At 37.7% G+C, this 24,883-nt stretch overlaps 1 protein-coding gene across 8 annotated transcripts in view; it reads left to right on the top strand.

Annotated features, from left to right (window-relative positions):
- The window catches only part of Ube3a (ubiquitin protein ligase E3A), a 70,111-nt gene that overhangs the window by 8,573 nt on the left and 36,655 nt on the right, over window positions 1-24,883 (top strand). For 3 of the 8 annotated variants that reach the window (XR_011712775.1, XM_071661641.1, XM_071661656.1), the window contains exons 2-3: window positions 12,818-12,907; window positions 18,874-19,066. Coding sequence is in view for 6 of the 8 variants with exons in the window: in XM_071661641.1 (XP_071517742.1) it covers window positions 12,818-12,907; window positions 18,874-19,066 (283 nt within the window). In the remaining 2 variants the exon portion in view is untranslated. Of the gene's footprint in view, window positions 1-2,102; window positions 2,173-8,227; window positions 8,264-12,817; window positions 12,908-18,873; window positions 19,067-24,883 lie in introns of all 8 variants that reach the window. The other 5 variants (XR_011712780.1, XM_071661696.1, XM_071661667.1 and 2 more) reach the window with 3 other exon arrangements.

The raw sequence follows: 24,883 nt of genomic DNA, 5'->3' as shown, positions 1-24,883 counted from the left end.
TTGATCTCTGTAGATAACAAAGGTTGTTACTAATCATGATGAATCCATTGATATCATTCATGTCGTTAGTGATAAGTTAAAGTTACTGTACCCATAGATTATCTTTATTTTAATCTGTAAGGTTGTATTCTTTTCTTTCCATTACTTTTAGTAACAACCATTCTTATCTCATCTTCCATTTAAAGGTCTTTCTGGCCAGAAGTGTAATAACCTATTTTGTAATTTGCTGTGTAATTAACTATTTGTACTTTACAGGAGGGAGTTTTACGCTGTTGGGGTCCAATTTCTTGAACTTGTCTATTATCATGCAGCCCTTTAAAATCATGTATGCTGTCTGTTTAACCATGTCCTCAGTCATTCTGTTCCATTCATCCTTCTCATGTAATATAGAAATATTTCTTTAAATCCTTTTTAACAAGTTTCTTGCTTCATTTCAAGTCTTTAACAACTTATGTTGTATTATATTTCCTTTGTTTTTCTGTTCCACTGACACTATAGCTGTCACTTCAAATGACAAAGGAACCTTTCCAGCTTTATTTCCTCCTCTAATCTCACCTTGGATGATTCAATAACATTCCCACACCCCCAGTCACATTAGTCTTCTGTCCTCATTTTCCCCCATAATCTCTCTGCGCAGGCGAAAGAAGCATTTCCCTCATTGGTATAAGCAAGTCATGTGAACCAGATGGTACACCTTCTCATATTTTGAAGGAATGTAATTCTGAACCTGCTCCCACATTTACTTGTCTTTTCTACATGTGCCTAAAAGCCAAAACTTTTCCCTCATCCTGGAAGCATGCATTGGTACAATTCATTCCAAAGAAGTGTGACCATTGTAACCAAGAACTGTGCTTCAATAAGTAAACGCTCCCTTGCGGTGTGTATACTTTCCCAAAAGAGTTGAGAAATTGTTCTTTTAGTATGAAAATAAATAACATAGCCAAAACAATATTTAAATGAATTGTCAGACTACTTACCTTATATAATGGTATTTGAAAGTTAGGCTCTATGGGATAGGCAGGGAAACTTCCTCTTGTGTGCTGACTTGTATCCCTTTACCAAAGTCTTCATCTGATTCAGGCTTTCAAATAAGTCACGTCCTCTTTATGGAGCTTGCCAGACTTATTACAAGCTGTTGTGAATTTTTCACTGCATTCAGGCCATTTATCACGATGGGCATGTCCAGTTTTCTCCATGTCCGATGAGAGACCAGTATGGAGGGACATTTCAGCTACAGGCTTATCATCGGTGAGTTATGGTAACTAATAAAGGGGAAAAAGGATTAACCAGGGTCATGATGAACAGGATCTCTATTCCAGACATTTTGAAATGTCATATCATTATCAGTAGCAAAACGGAGACTGCAAAAATCATTAAGACATATTAATAATGAAAAGTTATTCACCAAAAGCCATCTCTTAAAAGAGTTTACTATTTTCTAAGGCAATGAAAATATGGTATGTTTAAGAAGGGTTTGAGTGTTTTCGTATAGAGTGATATGCTGTACAATGCATTCTCATATTATCACTTGAAACTGTCAGTTATTTCAAAATTATCCCATTTTGAGAGGTTATTGCACCACTCAGAAAGTTACATAGCTGACATGGTGTATTGGTCTACTATCTCACGTGCTTGTGTTATATTGTTCACCCTAGTTGCCGTTTGGGGTATTAGGGTGCACCATGTAAGCCTTCAGAATATGGAGGAACAGGTTAGTCACGCAAAACTGGTTGGTCGTATGCTGTGTACCTCATCTCATTCAGCGGTAAGAGAGCATTCCAAGTTGCACTTTATTATTACCAAGTTGGGGTAATTTTGAAGTAATTGAAAATTGCACCAGTGATAATTTGAGAATGTAAGAGCATGTAAGAGGACTGTAACCCCAGTTAAACAAAACCACGTTTTTGTTGCTTTAAATGTAGTGCAAGTGCGATTTTTCATAAATTTTTAGTGTCTAGTGTCTTACTGAATAACTTTTCATTATATTGTTTTTTAATGATTTTACTGTTTCCCTGCTTAGCCACTGATGATGAAATGATATGTTGAAAAATCTGAAATAAAGATGCTATTGATCACAACCTTGTTTATTCTCCTTCTTCCAGAGATATGGTTTTGTAGGAACATATTGGACCAGAAACTACATGGACCAAATTTGAGACAAGTCACACCAAGGTAAGACAGCTAGAGCCATGATGTTATGTAGACTTGAATATAAAAGCTTGAGTGATAGAAAGGTAATTAATTTTTTGTTAAGTCATTCTAGTTAAAGATTCTTAAGGATATGGGAGGATATTTCCAGTGTTATTTTATTTGCATTTTATCATGACATTTACGTTCAGTTTTAAAGTTTACTTGTGTCTACTGGTGGCATAGTGAAGAACTCTAATAAGATCATATTCAAAGGAGGGGCTTGCACTCATTAGATTTTGGAAATTTACTTCTTACTGTAGTTTCACACAATTTATTGTGTGGAACCTTCAAGTGTTAGTTAAACCTACTTTGTGCTGCAGAATGGCTTGGGATAACTGTTGTGTGAAGATCAGTGATCCATGTAAGACAAGATGTGTTATCTTGTAATATTTGTGTGGTACGGCAATGATGTAATTACAAAAGTGGTATTTCTCCATGATCAAGATGGACATCGTCAGATAATGACTTTTCAAGCTATGTAAAGAAATAACTTTCAGTATCCCAACAAGAGAAAAAAGGTAAAAAGTTCAAGCAAACACTTCATCATTCTCCTGATATAAAATCATGTTTGAGCAATCTTATATCTGGGTGGACTTGACTGAACTTATGGTTCCAGCTGTCTCTATCTGGTCTGAGTTTTCTCAGATTTTATTTGGGATGTCAGTCTGATTTGTCTTTGGTCTAAATTGCTATGTTCCACAGAAGAAGGATCATTTGTGTTTGCACTGGTATGGGAACATAAGAGAGGTAGATTTATGTCGCTCCCACTAAGGTGCTTCTTGCACTGGATATGGACCACTACCAGTTACAGTCAAGGGGGAAAGCCAGCAATCCAGCTGATTTTTTTATTTTATTTCTATTTCTTTTTTTTTTCTTTTTTTGCCTAAGAACTCTGGCATTGCAGATATATTCAAATGGTATTTTGTGTGTGATTTTGCTCTTCCTGCAAAATTATTCACCATTCACTACCATATGTCCTTGGGCTGGGTATCATGCTTTTCAACAATTGATGCTGCATTGGAAGTAAAAAGGTGACTTTGGTCTGTTATGCCATCTCTAAATCCCTATAGAATTTCTGCATTTCAGTATTCTTGAAATATATAATTGTAGAGTGCCAAGCAATCTTAGATCTGGTCCAACTTGACAGAACATTACAGTACCAACCATCTCAATTTAGTCCCAGTTGTCTCAAGTTATGTTCAGGGTGTATTTGTCTGATTTGTCTTTTGTGGAAGTTGTTCTGATCCTTGCTCAGAACAAAAAGAAAAAAAAAATCCCCTGCGTTGACGTAGAAACTTCAAGGAGGTTGTGTAAAATCACTCCCACATAGGTGCTTCCTGGATGTGGGTCATTGCCAATCACAATCAAGGGGTGAAAGCTTGCAATCCAGCTATGATTTTTTGCCTAGAACACTGGCATCCTGTCTGTTCTGTATATATCTCCAGTGAATTCAAACATGTATGAATTTTCCATTTTATGTGAGATTTTGCACTTTCTGCAGCATTTTTGCCTCAGTAGAGGATATTCTTTGGTGAGGCATCATACTTTTCATCATTTGAGAGATGAAAATAGACTCTGATTCCATCTTAATATTCCACTAAAACTAATCATGAAATGTCTTAATTTAGACTAATTAAGGATAGTGACAGGTGGAATTCTTTTGATTTCACATATTTACATTATTGTTTGATTTTATTTGGGAGAAAGCTTATCATTTCATGTAGTGAATATCTGTGAGTGTAAATATACATCTGGTCCATATTCAATATGTAAACTTGATTTTCTCATATATCAGCCATGTAAATATTGGTATTTTTGTTCGATAAACCAATATTATCATTTATTGCATTGATTTTTTCTTTGTATGTTATGTTTTAGATGTATGTATGTATTATTTATTGTATCTTCCTTTTACATGTATGCAACACCAAGAAGATGACATTCTCATGATTTTTTTTTTTTTATAACTGCTGTGCAAATATGTATGGGGAACAATCCAGTAACTCATGATACTCAGTAATGGAGGAGAATTGTCACCAGTTATGAGTGACTAGACTTGCACAGTAGCTTTGTTTTATAAGCTTTTCAAACTAAAAAAAGCTTGGTTTCCAGATTGATTTTGAGAAATTGCAAATAATGTAGCTGTTGTGAGATTATAGATTATTGTCAAACAAGTTTCTAAATTCAGTAGAATGGCAGTGAAGTAAAAATTTTGTGCAAGCTAGAGGAAATCTAGGAAGAAATGGTTACTGGAGTCTTTAACGTTGAGATAGATGTGAATGACTCAGATGATAATGTTGCAGTGAATGATAGTGATGAGAATGTAATGGAGAAGACTTCTGGAATTATGCTGTGAACTTGGTTGCAGGCATATGATAACAAAAACCAAGTATTATTCCAATGATTATGTTTATAAGGAGAGTAGATTTAGAGGGAGCCTAGATTTGTCTTCATTTCCTGGATGTTACACTGAAATTAATGGCCATCTAGTGCATAAGCTAAACTGAATTGAGTTCCTTAGGAGAGAGAAATTTATTGACATGTTTAGATGCATGATTTTATGGAGTTGGTGAATAAGAAAAAAACTGATGGAAATCTGTAAAGCATTAAAACATGATCAGAGTAAATCAGAAGTATGATTAAAAATTATTATTTATATTTATTTTGCTTTGTCGCTGTCTCCCGCGTTTGCGAGGTAGTGCAAGGAAACAGACGAAAGAAATGGCCCAACCCACCCCCATACACAATGTATATACATACACGTCCACACACGCAAATATACATACCTATACATCTCAATGTACATATATATATATACACACACAGACACATACATATATACCCATGCACACAGTTCACATTGTCTGCCTTTATTCATTCCCACCACCACCTCGCCACACATGGAATACCATCCCCCTCCCCCCTCATGTGTGCGAGGTAGCACTAGGAAAAGACAACAAAGGCCCCATTCGTTCACACTCAGTCTCTAGCTGTCATGTAATAATGCCCGAAACCACAGCTCCCTTTCCACATCCAGGCCCCACACAACTTTCCATGGTTTACCCCAGACGCTTCACATGCCCTGATTCAATCCACTGACAGCACGTCAACCCCGGTATACCACATCGATCCAATTCACTCTACTCCTTGCCCTCCTTTCACCCTCCTGCATGTTCAGGCCCCCTTCACACAAAATCTTTTTCACTCCATCTTTCCACCTCCAATTTGGTCTCCCACTTCTCCTCGTTCCCTCCACCTCCGACACATATATCCTCTTGGTCAATCTTTCCTCACTCATTCTCTCCATGTGCCCAAACCATTTCAAAACACCCTCTTCTGCTCTCTCAACCACGCTCTTTTTATTTCCACACATCTCTCTTACCCTTACATTACTTACTCGATCAAACCACCTCACACCACACATTGTCCTCAAACATCTCATTTCCAGCACATCCACCCTCCTGTGCACAACTCTATCCATAGCCCACGCCTCGCAACCATACAACATTGTTGGAACCACTATTCCTTCAAACATAGCCATTTTCGCTATCCGAGATAATGTTCTCAACTTCCACACATTCTTCAAGGCTCCCAGGATTTTCGCCCCCTCCCCCACCCTATGATTCACTTCCGCTTCCATGGTTCCATCCGCTGCCAGATCCACTCCCAGATATCTAAAACACTGCATACTGCATTTATTAAAAAAAAAGAGAGATAGTTATGCAGCATTATTTAGTAAGGTCACAGTTTAACTGCAGCACTGAAAGATTCTTGTGATTCATTGGATTATTATCTGGTTGGGAGTGTTAATTTTGTGCACACTTTGGAAAATGGTTTTATCCATAGGTATCATGACAGAAATGGGTAGGGATTTGAAATTGATTGCTTTACTAGGTTGCAAAGATGAACATGATTAGAATTTTAGGATTATTTATTTCGTAACATTAAACTAATTTAGGATCATATAAGGTAAAGGGTTTGAATAGGTTTGAATTTCTTTTTGAATACTAACCTAGTGAAGCCTTTGTACAATAGTAAGTAGAATTACCCTCATTCCTTATGATCAGAACTCAAACATTTTGATTCTTTTCGTAGTCTCGTTTTTCACCAATGCTGATAAGCTTGCAAAGATGAACCTTCACAGAATCTGAAAAATCGGATTAAGTGAAAAGCTGTGTCTCATGTAGGCTCTAGAATTAATGGTTAATGAAAGTTTTGAGAAGCCAAATACACAGTACCTTTCATTTCATTTAGTGTGTTAAATCTGATGCCTTGGAACAACTTAAAAAAAGAAATGAAAGTAGCAGATGTTAGAAATAGAATTAGATATGTTGTTGATTGGCGGAATGCGTGCATAGTGCCATTGTACAAAGGCAAAGGGGATAAGAGTGAGTGCTCAAATTACAGAGGTATAAGTTTGTTGAGTATTCCTGGTAAATTATATGGGAGGGTATTGATTGAGAGGGTGAAGGCATATACAGAGCATCAGATTGGGGAAGAGCAGTGCGGTTTCAGAAGTGGTAGAGGATGTGTGGATCAGGTGTTTGCTTTGAAGAATGTATGTGAGAAATACTTAGAAAAGCAAATGGATTTGTATGTAGCATTTATGGATCTGGAGAAGGCATATGATAGAGTTGATAGAGATGCTCTGTGGAAGGTATTAAGAATATATGGTGTTGGAGGCAAGTTGTTAGAAGCAGTGAAAAGTTTTTATCGAGGATGTAAGGCATGTGTACGTGTAGGAAGAGAGGAAAGTGATTGGTTCTCAGTGAATGTAGGTTTGCGGCAGGGGTGTGTGATGTCTCCATGGTTGTTTAATTTGTTTATGGATGGGGTTGTAAGGGAGGTAAATGCAAGAGTCCTGGAAAGAGGGGCAAGTATGAAGTCTGTTGGGGATGAGAGAGCTTGGGAAGTGAGTCAGTTGTTGTTCGCTGATGATACAGCGCTGGTGGCTGATTCATGTGAGAAACTGCAGAAGCTGGTGACTGAGTTTGGTAAAGTGTGTGGAAGAAGAAAGTTGAGAGTAAATGTGAATAAGAGCAAGGTTATTAGGTACAGTAGGGGTGAGGGTCAAGTCAATTGGGAGGTGAGTTTGAATGGAGAAAAACTGGAGGAAGTGAAGTGTTTTAGATATCTGGGAGTGGATCTGTCAGCGGATGGAACCATGGAAGCGGAAGTGGATCATAGGGTGGGGGAGGGGGCGAAAATTTTGGGAGCCTTGAAAAATGTGTGGAAGTCGAGAACATTATCTCGGAAAGCAAAAATGGGTATGTTTGAGGGAATAGTGGTTCCAACAATGTTGTATGGTTGCGAGGCGTGGGCTATGGATAGAGATGTGCGCAGGAGGATGGATGTGCTGGAAATGAGATGTTTGAGGACAATGTGTGGTGTGAGGTGGTTTGATCGAGTAAGTAACGTAAGGGTAAGAGAGATGTGTGGAAATAAAAAGAGCGTGGTTGAGAGAGCAGAAGAGGGTGTTTTGAAATGGTCTGGGCACATGGAGAGAATGAGTGAGGAGAGATTGACCAAGAGGATATATGTGTCGGAGGTGGAGGGAACGAGGAGAAGAGGGAGACCAAATTGGAGGTGGAAAGATGGAGTGAAAAAGATTTTGTGTGATCGGGGCCTGAACATGCAGGAGGGTGAAAGGAGGGCAAGGAATAGAGTGAATTGGAGTCATGTGGTATACAGGGGTTGACGTGCTGTCAGTGGATTGAATCAAGGCATGTGAAGCGTCTGGGGTAAACCATGGAAAGCTGTGTAGGTATGTATATTTGCGTGTGTGTACGTGTGTATGTACATGTGTATGGGGGGGGGGGTTGGGCCATTTCTTTCGTCTGTTTCCTTGCGCTACCTCGCAAACGCGGGAGACAGCGACAAAGTATAAAAAAAAAAAAAAAAAAAAAAATGTTGTTGATACATTAGGAGCTCCATAGTATAAAAAGTTAATAGAATTCTAGTCTTATAGCACATTTATCTTGCACTGTGTGTTTACTACTCTACCATAAACTTACTAATAGTGTTCACACTCCCACAGATCAAATATAAAGAAAGAAATATTCTTCACTGGAAGGTAAGTGATGTTTTATGTGAAAGTCTTTGAAAATTTTCAACAGGAGCCTGAAATATTAGAAAAATGATTGAATTATTTGCTATAAAAAAATTTAGGAAGTGATATACTGACATGGCAGCATCCTGCCATACTCTACTGTTTAGATGACAAGATACCTTGTGTGAGCTTATGTGATTCTGAGGACATTAGCATATAACTTGGGCAATGATAACTAGATAGACTGACTTGTCATAGGCAGTGATAACTAAATAGACTGACTTGTTATGGAGGAATAGTTTCTACTTATATTTCTGATGATATATCTGATGGTTTGAGAATCTTTAGATTATGTATTCTTTGTTTTATGGAGCTTAATGTCCTTAATGTTTTAAGGACTCCAGCTATACATGTTTGAATTACGGTAGCAGGACCCTAGACAAGCTTGTATGGATGTCTTCCTTCCGCCTTCATTTGATTTTGAAGGCATGCCTTGTTGGTATTTAGAGATGTCTTAGGTCACAAGCAGCAGTGATTACTCCTAGGAAAAAATCTTGGTGTGTCAGTTTTCCTACTTCATTGATGTTTGTACAGCTTAGGGTGTTAGGATTCCAGCTATGTCTGCATTGAGTTTTTCTGCTCTCAGTTAGATTAAAAGGCATACTTTATCAGTATTTTAGAGATGCCTTTGGTCTCAAGCTACTACAAGTAGCACTGGCAAAGAATCTTATTGTACCAGTTATTTGTATGACATGATTGGGGAAGGTACAGTTCTGGCGTGTTCACTCAGTATACCTCAAGCTAATTAACTGCTGAATAGTAATTGTTTTTGGTGCACTAATTATGGAGTTAATGATCAGGTGGATGATGTATTGTCAGCATTAGGAAATTTCTTTGCACATTAGTAATCCACTGGTGGTGGAAGAGGAGAGATGAAGATGGATGCGTTAGCAAAGTTCAGCACCAGTTTAAAAGTCTGAAAAGCAACAAATATGGTTAAGTTACCAGATTGTTTTTTTTATTTTGATATCCCCTTTAGACTAATAGGGCTTTTTTTTTATATAAGCCTATGATCTTGTGAAGTAACCAAATATTTGTGGCTTCATTCTCTAAGGGTAAAAATGTACTTTAGTCCTCTCTACTACCATTCCTCCAGCATTGCATTCAAATTTGTGGGGAAAAGGACAGACCTTGTGTCCCACAATAGGTTTTACAGAGGCATTTATGTCTAAATGACTGCTAACAGTACATGCATGATGTTTCCCATAAGGACGGCATTCATTTCATATGATGTTTGATTTATTTTTTGCGGTTCATGTGGGTTGTCTGCAGAATTAACCCTCTAAATCTTAAATGACTGCTGACATCATGTAACATCCCACAAGGATGGCAGCCATTTCATTTGTGCACATGAAGGTAATCTCCAGAATTAACCCTCTAAGTAAGGGTTAGACTAGTTGGGTAAACCTTTAACCCTCTAAGTAAGGGTTAGTCTAGTTGGTTAAACCTTTTGGTGCTTAATTGAATTTTAGACTAGTTCCCAAAAAGTATCAGTAATCCGCCAAGAAATCAGATTATTGATTTAACCTCCATTAATTTTTCAGTATGAGATAATATTTCATGATCATATGCTAAAATTCCTTGAAATCCAAACTGGATCTCGAAAAACAATGATTTGCATGAAGAATACAGAAAATATGGGCAGAGTTGTTCTATAATTGGCACAGAAACTGACTCGGATAAATCGGTAAACAGCTAAAATAATTTAATGTTTTTTATTTTTTTTTTTATTTTGCTTTGTCGCTGTCTCCCGCGTTTGTGAGGTAGCGCAAGGAAACAGATGAAAGAAATGGCCCAACCCACCCCCCTACACATGTATATACATACATGTCCACACACGCAAATATACATACCCATACATCTCAAATGTACACATATGTATACACACACAGACACATACATATATACACATGCACACAATTCACACTCTGCCTTTATTCATTCCCATCGCCATCTCGCCACACATGGAATAACATCCCCCTCCCCCTTCATGTGTGCGAGGTAGCGCTAGGAAAAGACAACAAAGGCCCCATTTGTTCACACTCAGTCTCTAGCTGTTATGCAATAGTGCCCGAAACCACAGCTCCCTTTCCACATCCAGGCCCCACAGAACTTTCCATGGTTTACCCCAGACGCTTCACATGCCCTGATTCAATCCATTGACAGCACGTCGACCCCGGTATACCACATTGATCCAATTCACTCTACTCCTTGCCCGCCTTTCACCCTCCTGCATGTTCAGGCCCCGATCACTCAAAATCTTTTTCACTCCATCTTTCCACCTCCAATTTGGTCTCCCACTTCTCGTACCCTCCACCTCTGACACATATATCCTCTTGGTCATTCTTTCCTCACTCATTCTCTCCATGTGCCCAAACCATTTCAAAACACCCTTTTCTGCTCTTTTTATTTCCACACATCTCTCTTACCCTTACATTACTTACTCGATCAAACCACCTCACACCACACATTGTCCTCAAAAATTTAATGTTTTAAAAGAAATAAAACTGTGTACCATTATGTGTTATAGAACTTTGTTTTCTATCTAACAAGTGGAGGACATTCTTGGAAAATGAAAATTTTCTGGAGAAAAGTAAAAGCTGCTGTTATACCATGGTTTTATATTGTAACTATTATTTCAGTGTAAACTATGTTAATGACATTACAAAATACTATATTATATACATTATGAATTATGTACATCTATAACTAATGAAAAGTTTGGCTATTGTCCTAAATCTAGGATGTGATACTCACAGTTATGTATCGTCCCATGCTTTTTATTTACAGAAACTGATGTAGCTGAACTGGTGAATGAAAATGGGTTAGGTATTTTCACCTCCTCCTCATCCAGTTGTACTTTTGCGGTATTAGAATCATATATCCATATATATCTCTAACTCCCATCCCCTCTGGGAACTCCCTTGAGGGGGATGGCCATGGCAAAAGAGGCTCCACTGATCCCTGTCCTTACATGCCTCCCTCACATACACCATTCTCAAAATTCTTCCCCCATTTTTCTCTGTAAGTTACTCTTTCACTTTATTTCTCCATATCAGAGGAGGTCTTCCTCTTACAACCCCCTAATCTTATTATCACACACTTTCCCTGTAAACTCCCTGTCTTGCATTTTTTCTACATGCCCAAACCACCTCAAATTATTACCTTTCTTCCACTCTACAGTTCATTCTCTTTGCATTTCCTGCCATACCAAATCTTACGTACTCTCCCTAATTACTTCATTCCATGTAGTCATGCCACATGCTCCCCTCAAATAACTTTTTTCCACAGCTGGATTATTATAATAAATGGTGTCCTCAAACTCACTTCCACTCTCAGATAGTGCCAAAATGGCTTCAATATCTGCATTTCATTGCAGCCCTCTTTTTCCCATCAACCCTTGTGGCTTGCTTATTCCTACCAGAGGATGTAAAACATAAATGTCATTGGATACGTATCTAGAGCATCTATAACTTGCCTATAAAGAATAGAAAATAAAGTTCAAACTACACATATATGAATGCTAAACAGAAAAAAAATGAATGAAAAATAATGGACACTGCCTTAATTCTCATTTTACTATGTCATCGCCAAACCTTTGTCTTATGTTAATGCATGAGATGATAGGTACTATAATATTAAATGCAAAATGTAAGGTAGAACAATAAAACAGTAATATATCAGTAAAATTAATCCCAAAACATAGAGCTGGGTAATGCATGATGAGACAGCTGAGCACATGTAAACACATCCATTATTGTGATGTTCACTGATGGTAGCAAGCACAGAGATGTGGTGCTTTCAAGAATGTGAGGGTATGTGTGTGTGTGTATTTGTTTAGGGGTAGATGTGTTATCAAATGGCTATGAATGCCAAAGTGGATATATCTCATTTTAGTACTAAGAAGTTTAAAGACTAGTTATTTAAATGAATATGTATTTTTTTTATACCTAGTTGTTTCTAGTCCCAAAGTAAGGTTGTATCAGAATAACATGAACATAAGCCTTATCCACTATCCAGCTGTTTTATATAATGTACAGAAACCTTGCCTAGCATCAGCAGCCAAGCCTTACTGACTATTCCATTGTTTACAACAGACTATCCATGTTTATTTTTTCATTCAGTTCTATGCATGCCTCTTGCCAACAAGTCATTCCACCAGCAACATTATCAAAGCATCTATATTTTTGTAGATGTGCAGTGGTGAGTCAGTAAAGTGCAAAGTCAGTAAAGTGTACTGGTCAGCATGGATTGCTTTTTAATGTGGGTCACAGTATGTGAACCATTAAGAGTCTATTGTGAATGGCAAATTTCTTTTGCAAAAAGTTGACCGTGAAGCATTAAAACTGCAAATAGCAAAGTTGTGAATGTTATGGGAGAGTTGTACTCATTCCTTGCTGTTTTAATGCTATCAGATGCTGGCTGGTTGCTGTGCCACTTACACTTTCTCCAAAGTACATCCTTGTGCTCTTTTGCTTTTTGATATCTTTATTGAACAATACCTTGCTCTTTTCTGAGGTTGTGGAGGAGAGCAACGATGGAAAGGAGAGAGAGGCGTAGGAGGAGAGAGAGGCTTGGGAGGAGAGAGGGGCTGGGGAAGAGAGCAAGGTAACCTAGTCCTAACCTCTTCTTTATAGATTACATTAATCCCTCCATTACAGATTTCACAGAAACATTCTTAACACTGTTCCAGATTCAGGTTATGGAACTTAATTTTCCAATGTATGATTTAAATTTTTTTTTTTAGCTCTCTGTAATTTCCTTGACTTTATATCTAGTTTGATTTTTATTTCCTATGTAATCTCCATTTTATGTCTTCACTAACAATTTGCTAAACCTCATGTACTGCATGATCACTATTTCTGGATGATATATCATATTAAGTATTTTCAGTTTCCATTTTACTGTATGTAAAGGTAAGAATAGTAATAATGATGAACCAGCCCCCTGCAATTCCAATGTGCATTGTCACATGCAAATACAAGACCTTTTCCTGTGCATTCTGTGAGAACTATGTCTCTGTGACTCTGGCTCCATTAGAAAACAAATTCTCCCCTTCTATTTATTTATAAATGAAATCTCTCAAAATCAGAATTATCATCCTTTAAAAGTGTTTGGCTCACTGCCTCCTCAACTATCCTGACTGTACCTTCATTGTTCTTGTTAAAGAGTATTCCTAGTTAGAGTCGGGTTGACAGTAACCTAGGCCTTCAGACCATATAGGAGTCTGATTTTAGTAGATTTGGTTGCAGGCCTGGTCCCTTGTCCCATGCCTGACTGCCCAACTGCTCCACCTGCCACTGTTTATGGTTCTTGATGATACTCTGGAAGATTGTAAATGATCAGCTGTATCATGCAAGTCGTTTCTGCAGTTCCCATTATTGTGTTGTTTAAGTGGACCATCTGCCAATATTTCTTGAGGCTTTAGGCTCCATTATTAACAGGGACAGTTCCCTCCTCCTTAGTCTTCTCTTTCCTTCTCTTTAATAGGTATTGTCTTCACAATTCTAGCAAAATATGGTTTAATTCTCGTAATTCAGTCCTTGATTTCCATTTATTTTTATTTACTGCCAGTTTACCCATGTTGATATACATTACTTCCATTCTAACTCAATTACTGGTCTCCCTTGTGTGCACCAGGGGTTCCATTTCTAGAAAAAGCCAATAAAAGCAAATTTGGTGAGTGAACATGGGTTTCCATAGTGAAAGGAGTTTGAGTAGAAGAGTACTTCCCATATATCTCCTGCATGGCATAAAGGGCAACTATTTGGGGTGGGAGTGGGATCTAGAAATCCTCCCTTCCTTTATCATTACTTGTCAGAGGAAGAAGCCATGTGAGGATTTTTTCTCCAAGGCTTAATCATCAACTCTTGGTGCTTTCTCAGAGGTGGGAAATGCAGAACAGTTATGAAAGAAAGAAACAAAGGGGTTTCTGTTCTCACCAAACAAACAAAGGGGTTTCTGTTCTCACCCTCCACAAGAGTCCCTTTTTCATGAAAACTCTACATCGTAGAATTATTATGTGTGTGATAATAACAGATTGATAACAAGTACAGTATTGAATGTAAGGTATAGATATCACCAACGTTTTTTTTAAAGGGAGGCTGAAGTGAGGTGAGTGTAGAAGAGGGTGATATAGGTTCTAGAGTAGATGTTTATATTTATGGTTAAGCACTGAGGTTACCTTATGTCTTTAGATTTTATTTTATATTTTTTCAAGGTTAAGGTCTGACGTGAAATCTTTATTCATAGAAGCGCTTGTGGGACACTAGAGGAATGGAACAACTTTTGAAATAATGTGCAGAAAGGAGTGGAAAATCCAGAACTTTTCCACAAATTGATTTGCGAGGAAATTGTCTCATTTTATTTCATGTTCATATAGACATCATACATGACCACAGAAGACATGAAGGACTTTACTGTACCTTTCTCTCCCAGGGGCTCAAATCGTGCATGATATTATTGGTCAAGAAATGTAGTAATGTTGTTGAGGTTATTGTATTGGAAGCATTTTTGTTTTGTTGTCTGAAGTTTGGATGTTTGTTTTTGCAAGGCAATGTGTGTTTCATCAGAATGCTCTTATTTGTATGGGTTTTAAGTTTTGTTAATGCTTACTTTTGAGAGGGTGGACAAGCAGGTATGTGAGATGTAGGTTCTGGTGTATCATAGTTGTTGTATATAGAGAATGCTTTGTATTTGTATATTTTATGTGTGTGTATGTCAGAGGCATTTAAGGTCATTGTGGCTGTTAGATAATGTAAAACCTTTCATGTTCTAAAAGTTTGTTTCCAGTACTTTCAGTTGAAACTCCACAGTTATGAAGGTCTTAAAAGTTCACTGGCGTATATAGTGTTGGGGATGTTGCTTCAAAAAACTGCTTTAATTGTGAGGTCACTTTTTTTTTTTTTTTTTTTTTTTTTTTGAGTCCATGCTTTTCTCATCTACCTCTTGTATTAACACTGGGAACCTCTGAATTTGGAAATAGATGCAGTATTGTGTGCTGATCATGATGTCAGTGAAAGGCTGTGCTATGGGTAATATGGACTGTGAATGACATTATATGATAAATGTAAACCCATTCTCGTTTATGCTAAAAATTCTTTCAGGATGAGTATATCCTTATCTTTGTCCTCCATAACTGATGCTAGCTGTTGAATACAGGTATACATAAAATCTTAACAGAAGTCTGGAAAGTGAAGAAATAGAAAAAAATTTTCAGGTGAAAATTTTTGATGGTATACATCCTTCTTAATATTTCCATTCAGTGTCCAATTATTGTAATGTTGTACATATACTGGGTATGATAAAAAATAACGAGAAAAGCTTACTTTCTATTTTTGTTATAGCCTAGACAAGAATTTATTGATGCCCAGCAAGTTTGATTTTTAGATTGGACAAAGAATGTGATTTTCCCAGTGTGTAAAGCAAAGGGAGCAAAATTGAGTCTAAGAATTGTAGAGGAACAAGTTTCCAAGCATAGATGGAAATGTATACAAGATAGTTGGTGAATGTGTGAATAGGGTTAGTAAACACCTTGTTGGAGAGAAACAGTATGGGTTTTGGAAGGCAAAAGGATGTATGGATCAGATTTTTGGACTTAAACAAATAATGCAGAACATTTTAGAGAAAAGAGGGTGTATGTAGCAATTATAGATTTAGCAGAGGCATATGCTAAGGAAGAAGAAGACATTTTGGTAAGGTTTGATCTTTTATGATGTACATGGAAAACTATTGAATGTTGTTGAGAGCTTTTATAATTAAAGTAGGGCATATGTGAATGTAAGTGGGGATAGAAGTGAGAGGATTGAATTGACTGTGGAAGTGCTTCGTTGTTATGGGATATCAGTGTAGTTGCTTATTGTTTCTCTGGAAGTGACATCAAGTGAGATATGAGTGAGGTGGGGTGATTGTGGTTAGTTCTCAGCCATGTAGAAACATTGAAAGTTGCTGCAAATGTATGTAGGTGATTAAACATTAACTACATCAGAGGAAGAGTTGTGTAGAATGGTGAGTTGGTTTGATGATTATGAGGAGGATGCTGAGAATGGATGTGAAGAAAAGTAAGGTTTGTGAATTTAGTAAGGAAGGGATGTCATAATGCAAAATCAGTTTGCATTGTAAAAAACTGTGGGTAATGAAAAAGTTATTGTATTACGTTTAATAAACATTGTAACAGGAAAGCTGAAGTTGAGAATGCAGGGGCTTCTTGATATACATCAAAATTGTGTCACCAAAACCACATCCAATAGTGAAATAACATGTGAAGAGGAATAATTTCCCTGCAGGATATTTTTTATTCTATGTTGGAGGCTCTAGTCACCGACAGAAGTCCACATCATGGCTGGGCCTTAATTGAAATATATAGAGATTAATGAAAGGGAAAAAGAAGAGACAAGGAAAAGTATTTACAAATTCTGAAGGTAGTGAAAAACCTATCTTTTAAAAAGTGCCAGGTCATAATTATTGGGAAAAACAAGAGACATTAGAGAGTTACAAAGCTTCAGCATATAGGAAATGAAATAGTTATCACAATGGCCCATCTTTGAGATGCCAACAGCCACATGGTAATCATGTGATGCTGCAGCTTGCCGAGTATTGCATGTAACTAGTGGTGAGGGCATACAAGTAGCCAGCTCTCGGTAACAAGAACCAAACTGTAATTACATTTGGATACATTTTTGACATGTGTCCAAAACTGTCCAATTTACTTTAATATATTTAAAACACATAAGAGATGTATACATATAACACACAAACATTATCTCCATAGCATGGCTTCTCTGCTAGATGATCTTTACCAAAGAATGCTTTGCTTATGTTTTGCTTTTGCTATAATCTCTGGTGTTCTCGATGATGTTACGCATGGTAGTTGGAGGTAAGTCTAGATGGTGTGCAATACTGACAGCCTGTTCTTCAGTTCTTGGAGTGCTTTATCACTTCACCTTTCATGTCAAGAATAACACTACTTTGTTGCCTCTTGTGAACACAAGATAGCCATTCAGCTTTCCACTGGCACTGGAATTTTTGCTCATGATTGTGAAGTTATGGGGGATAAGATACAATGCATTATATCAGAACACATAGCACTCATGATATACATCCACTTCACTGCTTACAGACTTAGAGGGGAAACGAAGCATCCAACAAGCTTAGAGATTTAGGTTATGTTGAGTCCCTTTCCTTCCATTGGAAAAAGACATTTGTACATAACTGTCTGAAGTGTAGTGAGTTAATTTCCCTAATTACTGTTGACATGTACGCAAAACAACATTTGACATTGTATCTTATAATTGGGACCATCTCTTGAGTTATGCAAAGAAGAAAAGTTTTAGGGGAAGGCATTGGAGCATCAGTGAACAGGAGAAAAGTTTTGGGGAAGGCATTGGAGTGTCACTGAACAGTAAAGATTAAATGGTGTGTTAAAAACTTGCTTACAGGAGTACTCTCCTATCAGTGATGCATGGGTGTGAAACACAGGTGCATTTTTTTTCATGTCGAAGTGTCCAGTCACAGACAAAAGTCGTTATTGTGGTTGGGCCTTAATTAAAGTACAGAGAGAATTATTAAAGGGAAAAAGAAGAGACAAGAGAAAGTGTATATACTTCAGGTTGTATAAAAGATAAGGGCAGTAGAGATGGATAATTTGGGAATTATAAGGTGGATGGATAGAATGAAGGTGTGAGAAGGTTATGTGAAGTAATTAGAAAGGTGCATGGATGCAAGTTTAGAAGGGTGGTATATTCATGTAAGACACATGACTGATGACAGGCATGCATGCATGCACAAATGCAACCCTGTAGTAGTACTATTATAAACTCTTCCTTTAAAATCCCCATCATTCACTATTTCCACATGCCCAAACCATGTAAAAGTATTAAGTTTCATCCACTATGCCACACCATAATTCATTCCCTTTACATTCCCAGCCATGCCAGGTCTCTAATATACCCCATCAGTTCTTTCCTCATTTCATATAGCTCATTTCCACAGCCTGGATTCTTGACCTGTGTGATTTATTTCATATTCATGTTTCAGCTGCTTAGATCATGTTAAGGAGGACTTTGTTGCTCCTTATTCCTTTCCTTACTTCCATACTTTCACCTCTAACCTTCATTTTTCTGTGAGGGACCCAATCAATATCTCTTCTGCCCTGTGCTTCTCTCTCCCTTATCTCTCCTTTCATAACACCATACTTACCTAAGATAGCTCCTAGATACTTAGATTCTCTTACCTCTTCTAGTCATTTTCAATCCTTATCTGTAACACTGTTTAGTACATAGTAAACTTTCTTCTTTCACTCTTAGAGTTTTGCAAAATCTGTACTTTCAATGTATTTCCTGTCAGACACGATTAACTACTTTTACTTGCATTTACCTTCAATAGCCTATGCTTACACACATCTTAAACACATTTACAACCCCCTGCAACTCCTCTTCACTCTCACCAAACAAGACAATATCATCTGTAAACAGGCTTGTCAGTATGGGGTTTAGGTACAAAAGGATCTGTAATAGTAGGGTCTTCTGAAATTTGGTTATGCATGATATCTTTATTGTTCTTTATACATATTTCAGGGGTGAGAATCTTAGGAATGAAGAAAAGCAAGGTAACAGACCTCAGCAGGAAGGGGGCCCTTGGCCTTCACAGCACCAGGACGGAAATATGAAACGTGCTGCTGCCCAGCTCATAGAAAAATATTATTTCCAGCTCACTGATGGCTGTGGCAACTCCCAGTGTGACAATCCCAACTGTGCTTCTTCAGGCAAGGTATGTTAGTAGAGAAAATTTGATATAGGAACATATACAGTTCTGTAGTTCCACCTCTTTGACAAATTGCACATACTTGCTATAAGAGTAACATCCACTCTTATCTTGGAAACTCCACATTATGGAAATAACTATGTCTGCCTGTAAGAAACTAGGAGTCCTGTTTTGATTTTGAAATTTCTTTTCTACTAAACAGTTGCTCCATTTATACAAAGGATTGATCCATCCTTGTATGGAGTACTGCTCTTGCATCTTGGATAGCTTTAGCTCTGCATCCTGGCTAACTTCAAAACTTAACCAGCTTGCACTATGCTGCATTTTTGGCTTATTTTCCCTCTTCTGTAGGTATTACTTTGGTTTCTGTTAGAGGGAGCTGACGCTCATGTTCCCTTACCACTAACAAGCCATGCAGTACTCAGCAAGCTGCTGTCTGATTACGGTGTGGTCATCGGCAGTGTGGCCATTGGCAACTCAAGGGTGTGCCATTTTCTTTCCTGCTCCTCAAAGCTTTGGAACTCAACCCTCTCGTTTCTTTTCCAATAAAATCTCGTGTCTTTTCCAATAACTATGACTTGGCACATTCTAAAAGACAGGTTTTTTTTTATTTACTCCAGTATTCATAATTGTCTAAATTCTTCCCTTTCATTAACCTCAAAATTGCAGCTAAGGCCTGACCTTGATGTGGACTTTTGTCTGTGACTGGAGCCTCCAACATAAAAAGAAATATGTATATTAAGAAAACTTTGTAGTTACAGAATATGATGTCATTGTTATTATAAAGTAAGAAAAGTGTTTTGGATAAGATTACACTGACAGCAAGTTTAAGATTTTAGGAAGAAATAGAAATGTTATGCATATTATCATATTGCTGGTAATGGATAATTGGTAGTATTTGCAAAGGAAGGTGGGATCAGTAATAGAACATATTAAGCTGCTTGTTTTAGATGATATGGAATGTAATGTTGATGAACTATAGGATGTAATGATATACAAGCTGACAAAGAATATAAGGGGAAGAACTGTATCCTCTCTAACCAGTTTCCACAATGCACACTGACATGTTTCAAGATTTGGATTTAGAAAAAATCAAAATACAGCATTTTTTGTGAACCTTGATATATTTTTTGAAACAGAAAGATGTTAAATCTCATCTCAGGACTTGCAGAATAAATATCTTTTTCCAGGGAAATGTTCCTTGGGATTTGTTTAGAACTGTGTCACATTCATAACATTTTTCTATAAAAGTTGACCACCCCCATCTGTAACTTTCTGTAAAGAACACTAGAGGTTTAGAAACAATTTAGCTCAGAGAACGCTAGAGGTTTAGAAACAATTTAGCTCATATCTTTCTTATGGTAAAGATGGTTTAAGTTATAATCAAAATGATTATGTGGAGAGGAGCATTGGAAAAATATTACGTTTGTGTCGCAGTGGCGCAAGGGTGACATGGAAAAGATTTTGAAAATTTATTGTATATTTGATTTTTATATTGAAAATTTTTTGGCACAATGCCTCAGTTTAGTTATATAGTATTTGATTGTAGGAACACTTAATTTATTAGTGGAATGAAAGGAGAAAACACTTACAGGATCATGGTTATGTACTGAAGGAGAGTAAAGAAACCTGTGCCTGACATTTGATGGAACATAGTGAGAATTGGTGGAAGTGTAGTAATGTGTCATAAGTATGTAGATCAAATATACTGGAGTAATGTTTTGTTTGGGATGGAACTAAATGTGAAGAGATTCTTATAAAGAATATATTACAACAATGTTTCACATGATAAACGTATTTTAAATGTTTTCATGTATATCCTTTTCTGTGTACCTGTGGAAGTCCTCCACAACCCTAAACCCTGATAGACCTGAAGCTAGTCTGCATTCTCCTATAACACTGAACAGGGAATGAACCACCCCAACTCAAGCAACATTAGGTATCATATACAATATGTGTCATCCATTCCTCATAGTTCAAATATTTGTGCAAAGGCCATGAAGAATCTAAATATCCTTAGAACACTTACCAGCGCTCAGCCTGCTCGATCATCCCCTTTTTCATGTCAACTATAATCTCCACTAACGATACTAATGCAAAGGTGGTGTCTGAGGTTATTCTAACAACAACACAACTGTTGCATGGCTAAAGGACCATGAATCCTCAAACTTTGAGGTTAAAGCTGACTGGAATGATGAATGAAAATTCATTTCTTACTTTGATAAAATACTGCCTCTTATGTGGTGATGATACTTTCTGCTCCAGATGCATAACAATGGTTATTGTTGTGGGAATTGAAGCATTTATCCCCTCTTTCCACTTGAGCCTTTTCCAGTCTGTGGTTCAGTTGTCCCTGTTCTGAGACCATTCCAGCAAGGGATCGGGCATATTGGCCTTGGTAAAAATGATCTCCTTCCTTTGACTCCCATTCAGCATTTATCACAGCCCGTAATCATTACAAGTATGCTATCTGTGAAGCAAAGCATCTCTTTCTTCAAAGGAAGTATGAAAACCTCTCCTTGTCTTCCACTGACAGGTCTCTGTTGTCTTTAGCTAAGGGCATCTCTAAAAACTTCCATTGCTACACCTTTCCTTTGCTTTTCTGTTCTGATGGCACTATAGCTGGCTCTCCCAGAGACAAAGCAACTCTCATTGGTTCCTGTCTTTCTTCTAATTCTAACTTGGATGACTCTAATATTCCTTCTCCCCTGATATTTCTTTTACTAATCCTATGCCCTTTCCTGTAATCTCTTTTTGCAATGTCCAAAAAGAGCCTCCTTCTCTGGACATAAGCAGGGCTTATGGTTGTGATGGCTTCCATCCCCATGCACTGAAGGATTATGCCTTGGAACTTGCACCTGTGCTTGCTTGTCAGTTCCTTTTCTGTATAAGAAACAGAACTTTTTCTACTTCTTGAAAGCCTGTGTTGGTACTTTTCATCCCAAGGAAGGGTTATTGTTCCATCCCTTCAAACTTTTATGCTATTACTGTACAGCTACCATTTCTAAGATGTTTCAAGCCCTTTTCAACTCCCATATCCTTAGACATCATGAATCTCACAGTCTTCTCTCTGAGCACCAGCATGGCTTCAGTGAGGCGAGATCCACTGGTGATATTCTTTCCTATTTCACTAATGTCATACCATCATCCTTGAAAGATTTTGGAGAATCCCTTGTAGTTGCCCTTGACATATCCAAAGCTTTTGACAGGGTGTGGCATTGGTGTCTCATTTCTAAGCTGCCCTCTTTTGGCTCCCCTCCTTCAATTTGCTCCCTTGTATCTAGCTTCCTCTGTGGCTGATCTATCTCTGTGGTGTATGATGGATTAGCTTCTTCCTCTTTCTCCATCAACAGCAGTGTGCCTCAAGATTCTGTCGTGGTACATACTTTTTTTTCATTTTTTATAAACAATTTTCTTTCTTTCACAAATAACCAAATGGGCTTGTGTGCTGATGACTCAATGCTGCATTTCTCCATATCCTTCAGTTCTGCTTCTTTTTCCTCTCACTCAATCAGAATTTTCTCTCTACACAGCTTCCTCAATAAATTCAGACCTGGGTGAGAAATCTCAGTGTGATGGATGAAATCTGGTTAAGTTTAATGCCTGCAGGACCCAACTTCTACTGATCTCTCTATTGAGAACTCCTCACAACATTTGTCTCTCCTTTGACATTTCTGGAATTCCACTTCTTGATTTAATGAACATTATCACTGTAACACCCACTCTGTCTTGGAGACCCCATATTATGGAAATTACTGAGTCTGCCTTTAAGGAACTGGGAGTCCTGTGTAAATTTTGAAATTTCTTTTCTTCCGAACAGTTGCTCTGTTTATATTATACAAAGGATTGATTTGTCCTTGTATGGAGTACTGCTCTCATATATGGGATGGTTCTAACGCTGCATCCCGACTTGATGCACATGCCCTACTCGGCAATTTTGGTTCACTTTCCTTCTTCAGTAGGTATTGCTTTGGTTTTTGCTCTTAGGAGCTGGCTGCTTGTGTGGCCACACCATTAGCTAGACCAGGCAATACTTGGCAAGCTGCTGTATAACATAATTGCTATGGCCGTTGGTAACTTAAGGGTAGGCCATTTTGAGAACCGTTTCTTTTCCTACACCTTGAAGCTTTAGAACCCTCTACACAAAATTACCATAAAAGATTGAGCTCTGTTTTAATAAGAGAGATTGACAGGTGGATTGTGTTACCCTGGACTATCAGAAGGTGTTTGACATCATACTAAATTAAAAGATGGTAAAGAAGCAGAATTTTCTGGCAGGAAAGTAGGAAGTAGGAAGACTTATTCAATGGATAGAGAACTCAATAGTGGAGGAGCCTTCTTGAAATAGGTTTGGGGTTACCAGTGGGATGCTCAAAGGATCAGTCTTGGGACTAATGCGCTTCATGATCTTTGTTAATGACTTTCCACAAAGGACTGGATTCATACCTAGATGTGTTTGCTTGCATGTGATGCATCGAGAGAAGCATAGAATGATGAAGATTGCATGAACTTACTAAATGACTAAGGTGAATTCTAAGATTGGTCTGATACATGGCTAATGAAACTCAACTGCAGTAAATGCAAAGTGCTGAAAAAGGTACTAAGTGAGAAAAGGTTTAAATGTGAATACAGCAAAAGCTAGCAGGAAATGAACTATGGAACTCTTGAGTGTGAGAGGGACATCAGGATTGACAGTGTGCCTAACCTGTTATCAGAGCGTCACGTCAGGAGAATTGTAAAGGAGACAAATTGTTTGCTGGTATTTATTAAGTGCATGGATGAGATGTTAATTAAGGTATTCATAGTATATATTAGGCAAAAAATAAATATGTATTTCTCTAGTTTGGCAGCAGTGCTTAATGAAGCACAAAGAAGTAAAAGAAAAGGTCTAGAGGCAGGCAACAAATATGGTTCTAGAAATAAAAAAGTGCCCATCATGGGAGAGAGAAGAGTAAGGGGTGACTTGGTCACAATCTCCAAGATGCTTTAGTAGTTTGATTATGTCGACAGTGAATAGTTCCTTGACATATGCAAAGATAGAACAGTCAGAAGCCATTGTAGGAAACTGAACAAGAAATTTGATAGAAAAATGTAAAGAAGTAGTTTTATAGTATCAGATCCTGTAGTAAATGAATGAAGCAGACTAAGTGATGAAACTGTGAATGCTGACAGTATACAGAATTTCAAAGAATTGTGTTATGAGAAAGATTAAGAGATGGGGTTCCATGAGTGTAGATCTCTCATCTCATACTGTGCAGATAGGTAAATTCAAACACACACCCCATAGTGGAGCCTATGATGAAATGTTTCTTAAAAGAATATCCTGTTGTGGCATAATGAAATGTTAAAGGGTTAAACTTAAAGAGGGTTTCTGAAGAGAGGTTTTTGTTTATACTGCCATAAGAGGCAGCTGCTGGTCAGGAAATACAAAGTTAGATTACTTCCGATCATCAGCAAGAAGATACAGGTAGAAAAAAACAGAACTATGTGCCATAAACTGGCAGCAAGGGAAAGTTTGTTTGGCTAGGAGATTATTTCTTAGTGGAGCCAAATGGAAGCAGAAGTATTAGGTAGAAACTTTAGTTAGGAGCATGAGGTAGAGGTAGTCAGCAGGAACATTAGATTGGAGCCTCTGCAAACACTGCACTTGAGTTGCCCTCAGCCAATTGCCTGTTAATTGTGAGGCACTAAACGCTAATAAGTGGAACTGAAGTTCACTAGTTATGGAGACTCTATAACCCTGGCCATCCCCCTGAGGGACTTCCAGGTGGGAACAGGGATCAGAAATATAGATAGATAGATAGATAGATAGTGGAGCCCAGT

This window comes from Panulirus ornatus, chromosome 1 (assembly GCF_036320965.1).
Source record: "Panulirus ornatus isolate Po-2019 chromosome 1, ASM3632096v1, whole genome shotgun sequence".
NCBI classification, from domain to species: Eukaryota; Metazoa; Arthropoda; class Malacostraca; order Decapoda; family Palinuridae; genus Panulirus; species Panulirus ornatus.
This window is presented reverse-complemented; position numbering and strand designations above follow the sequence as displayed.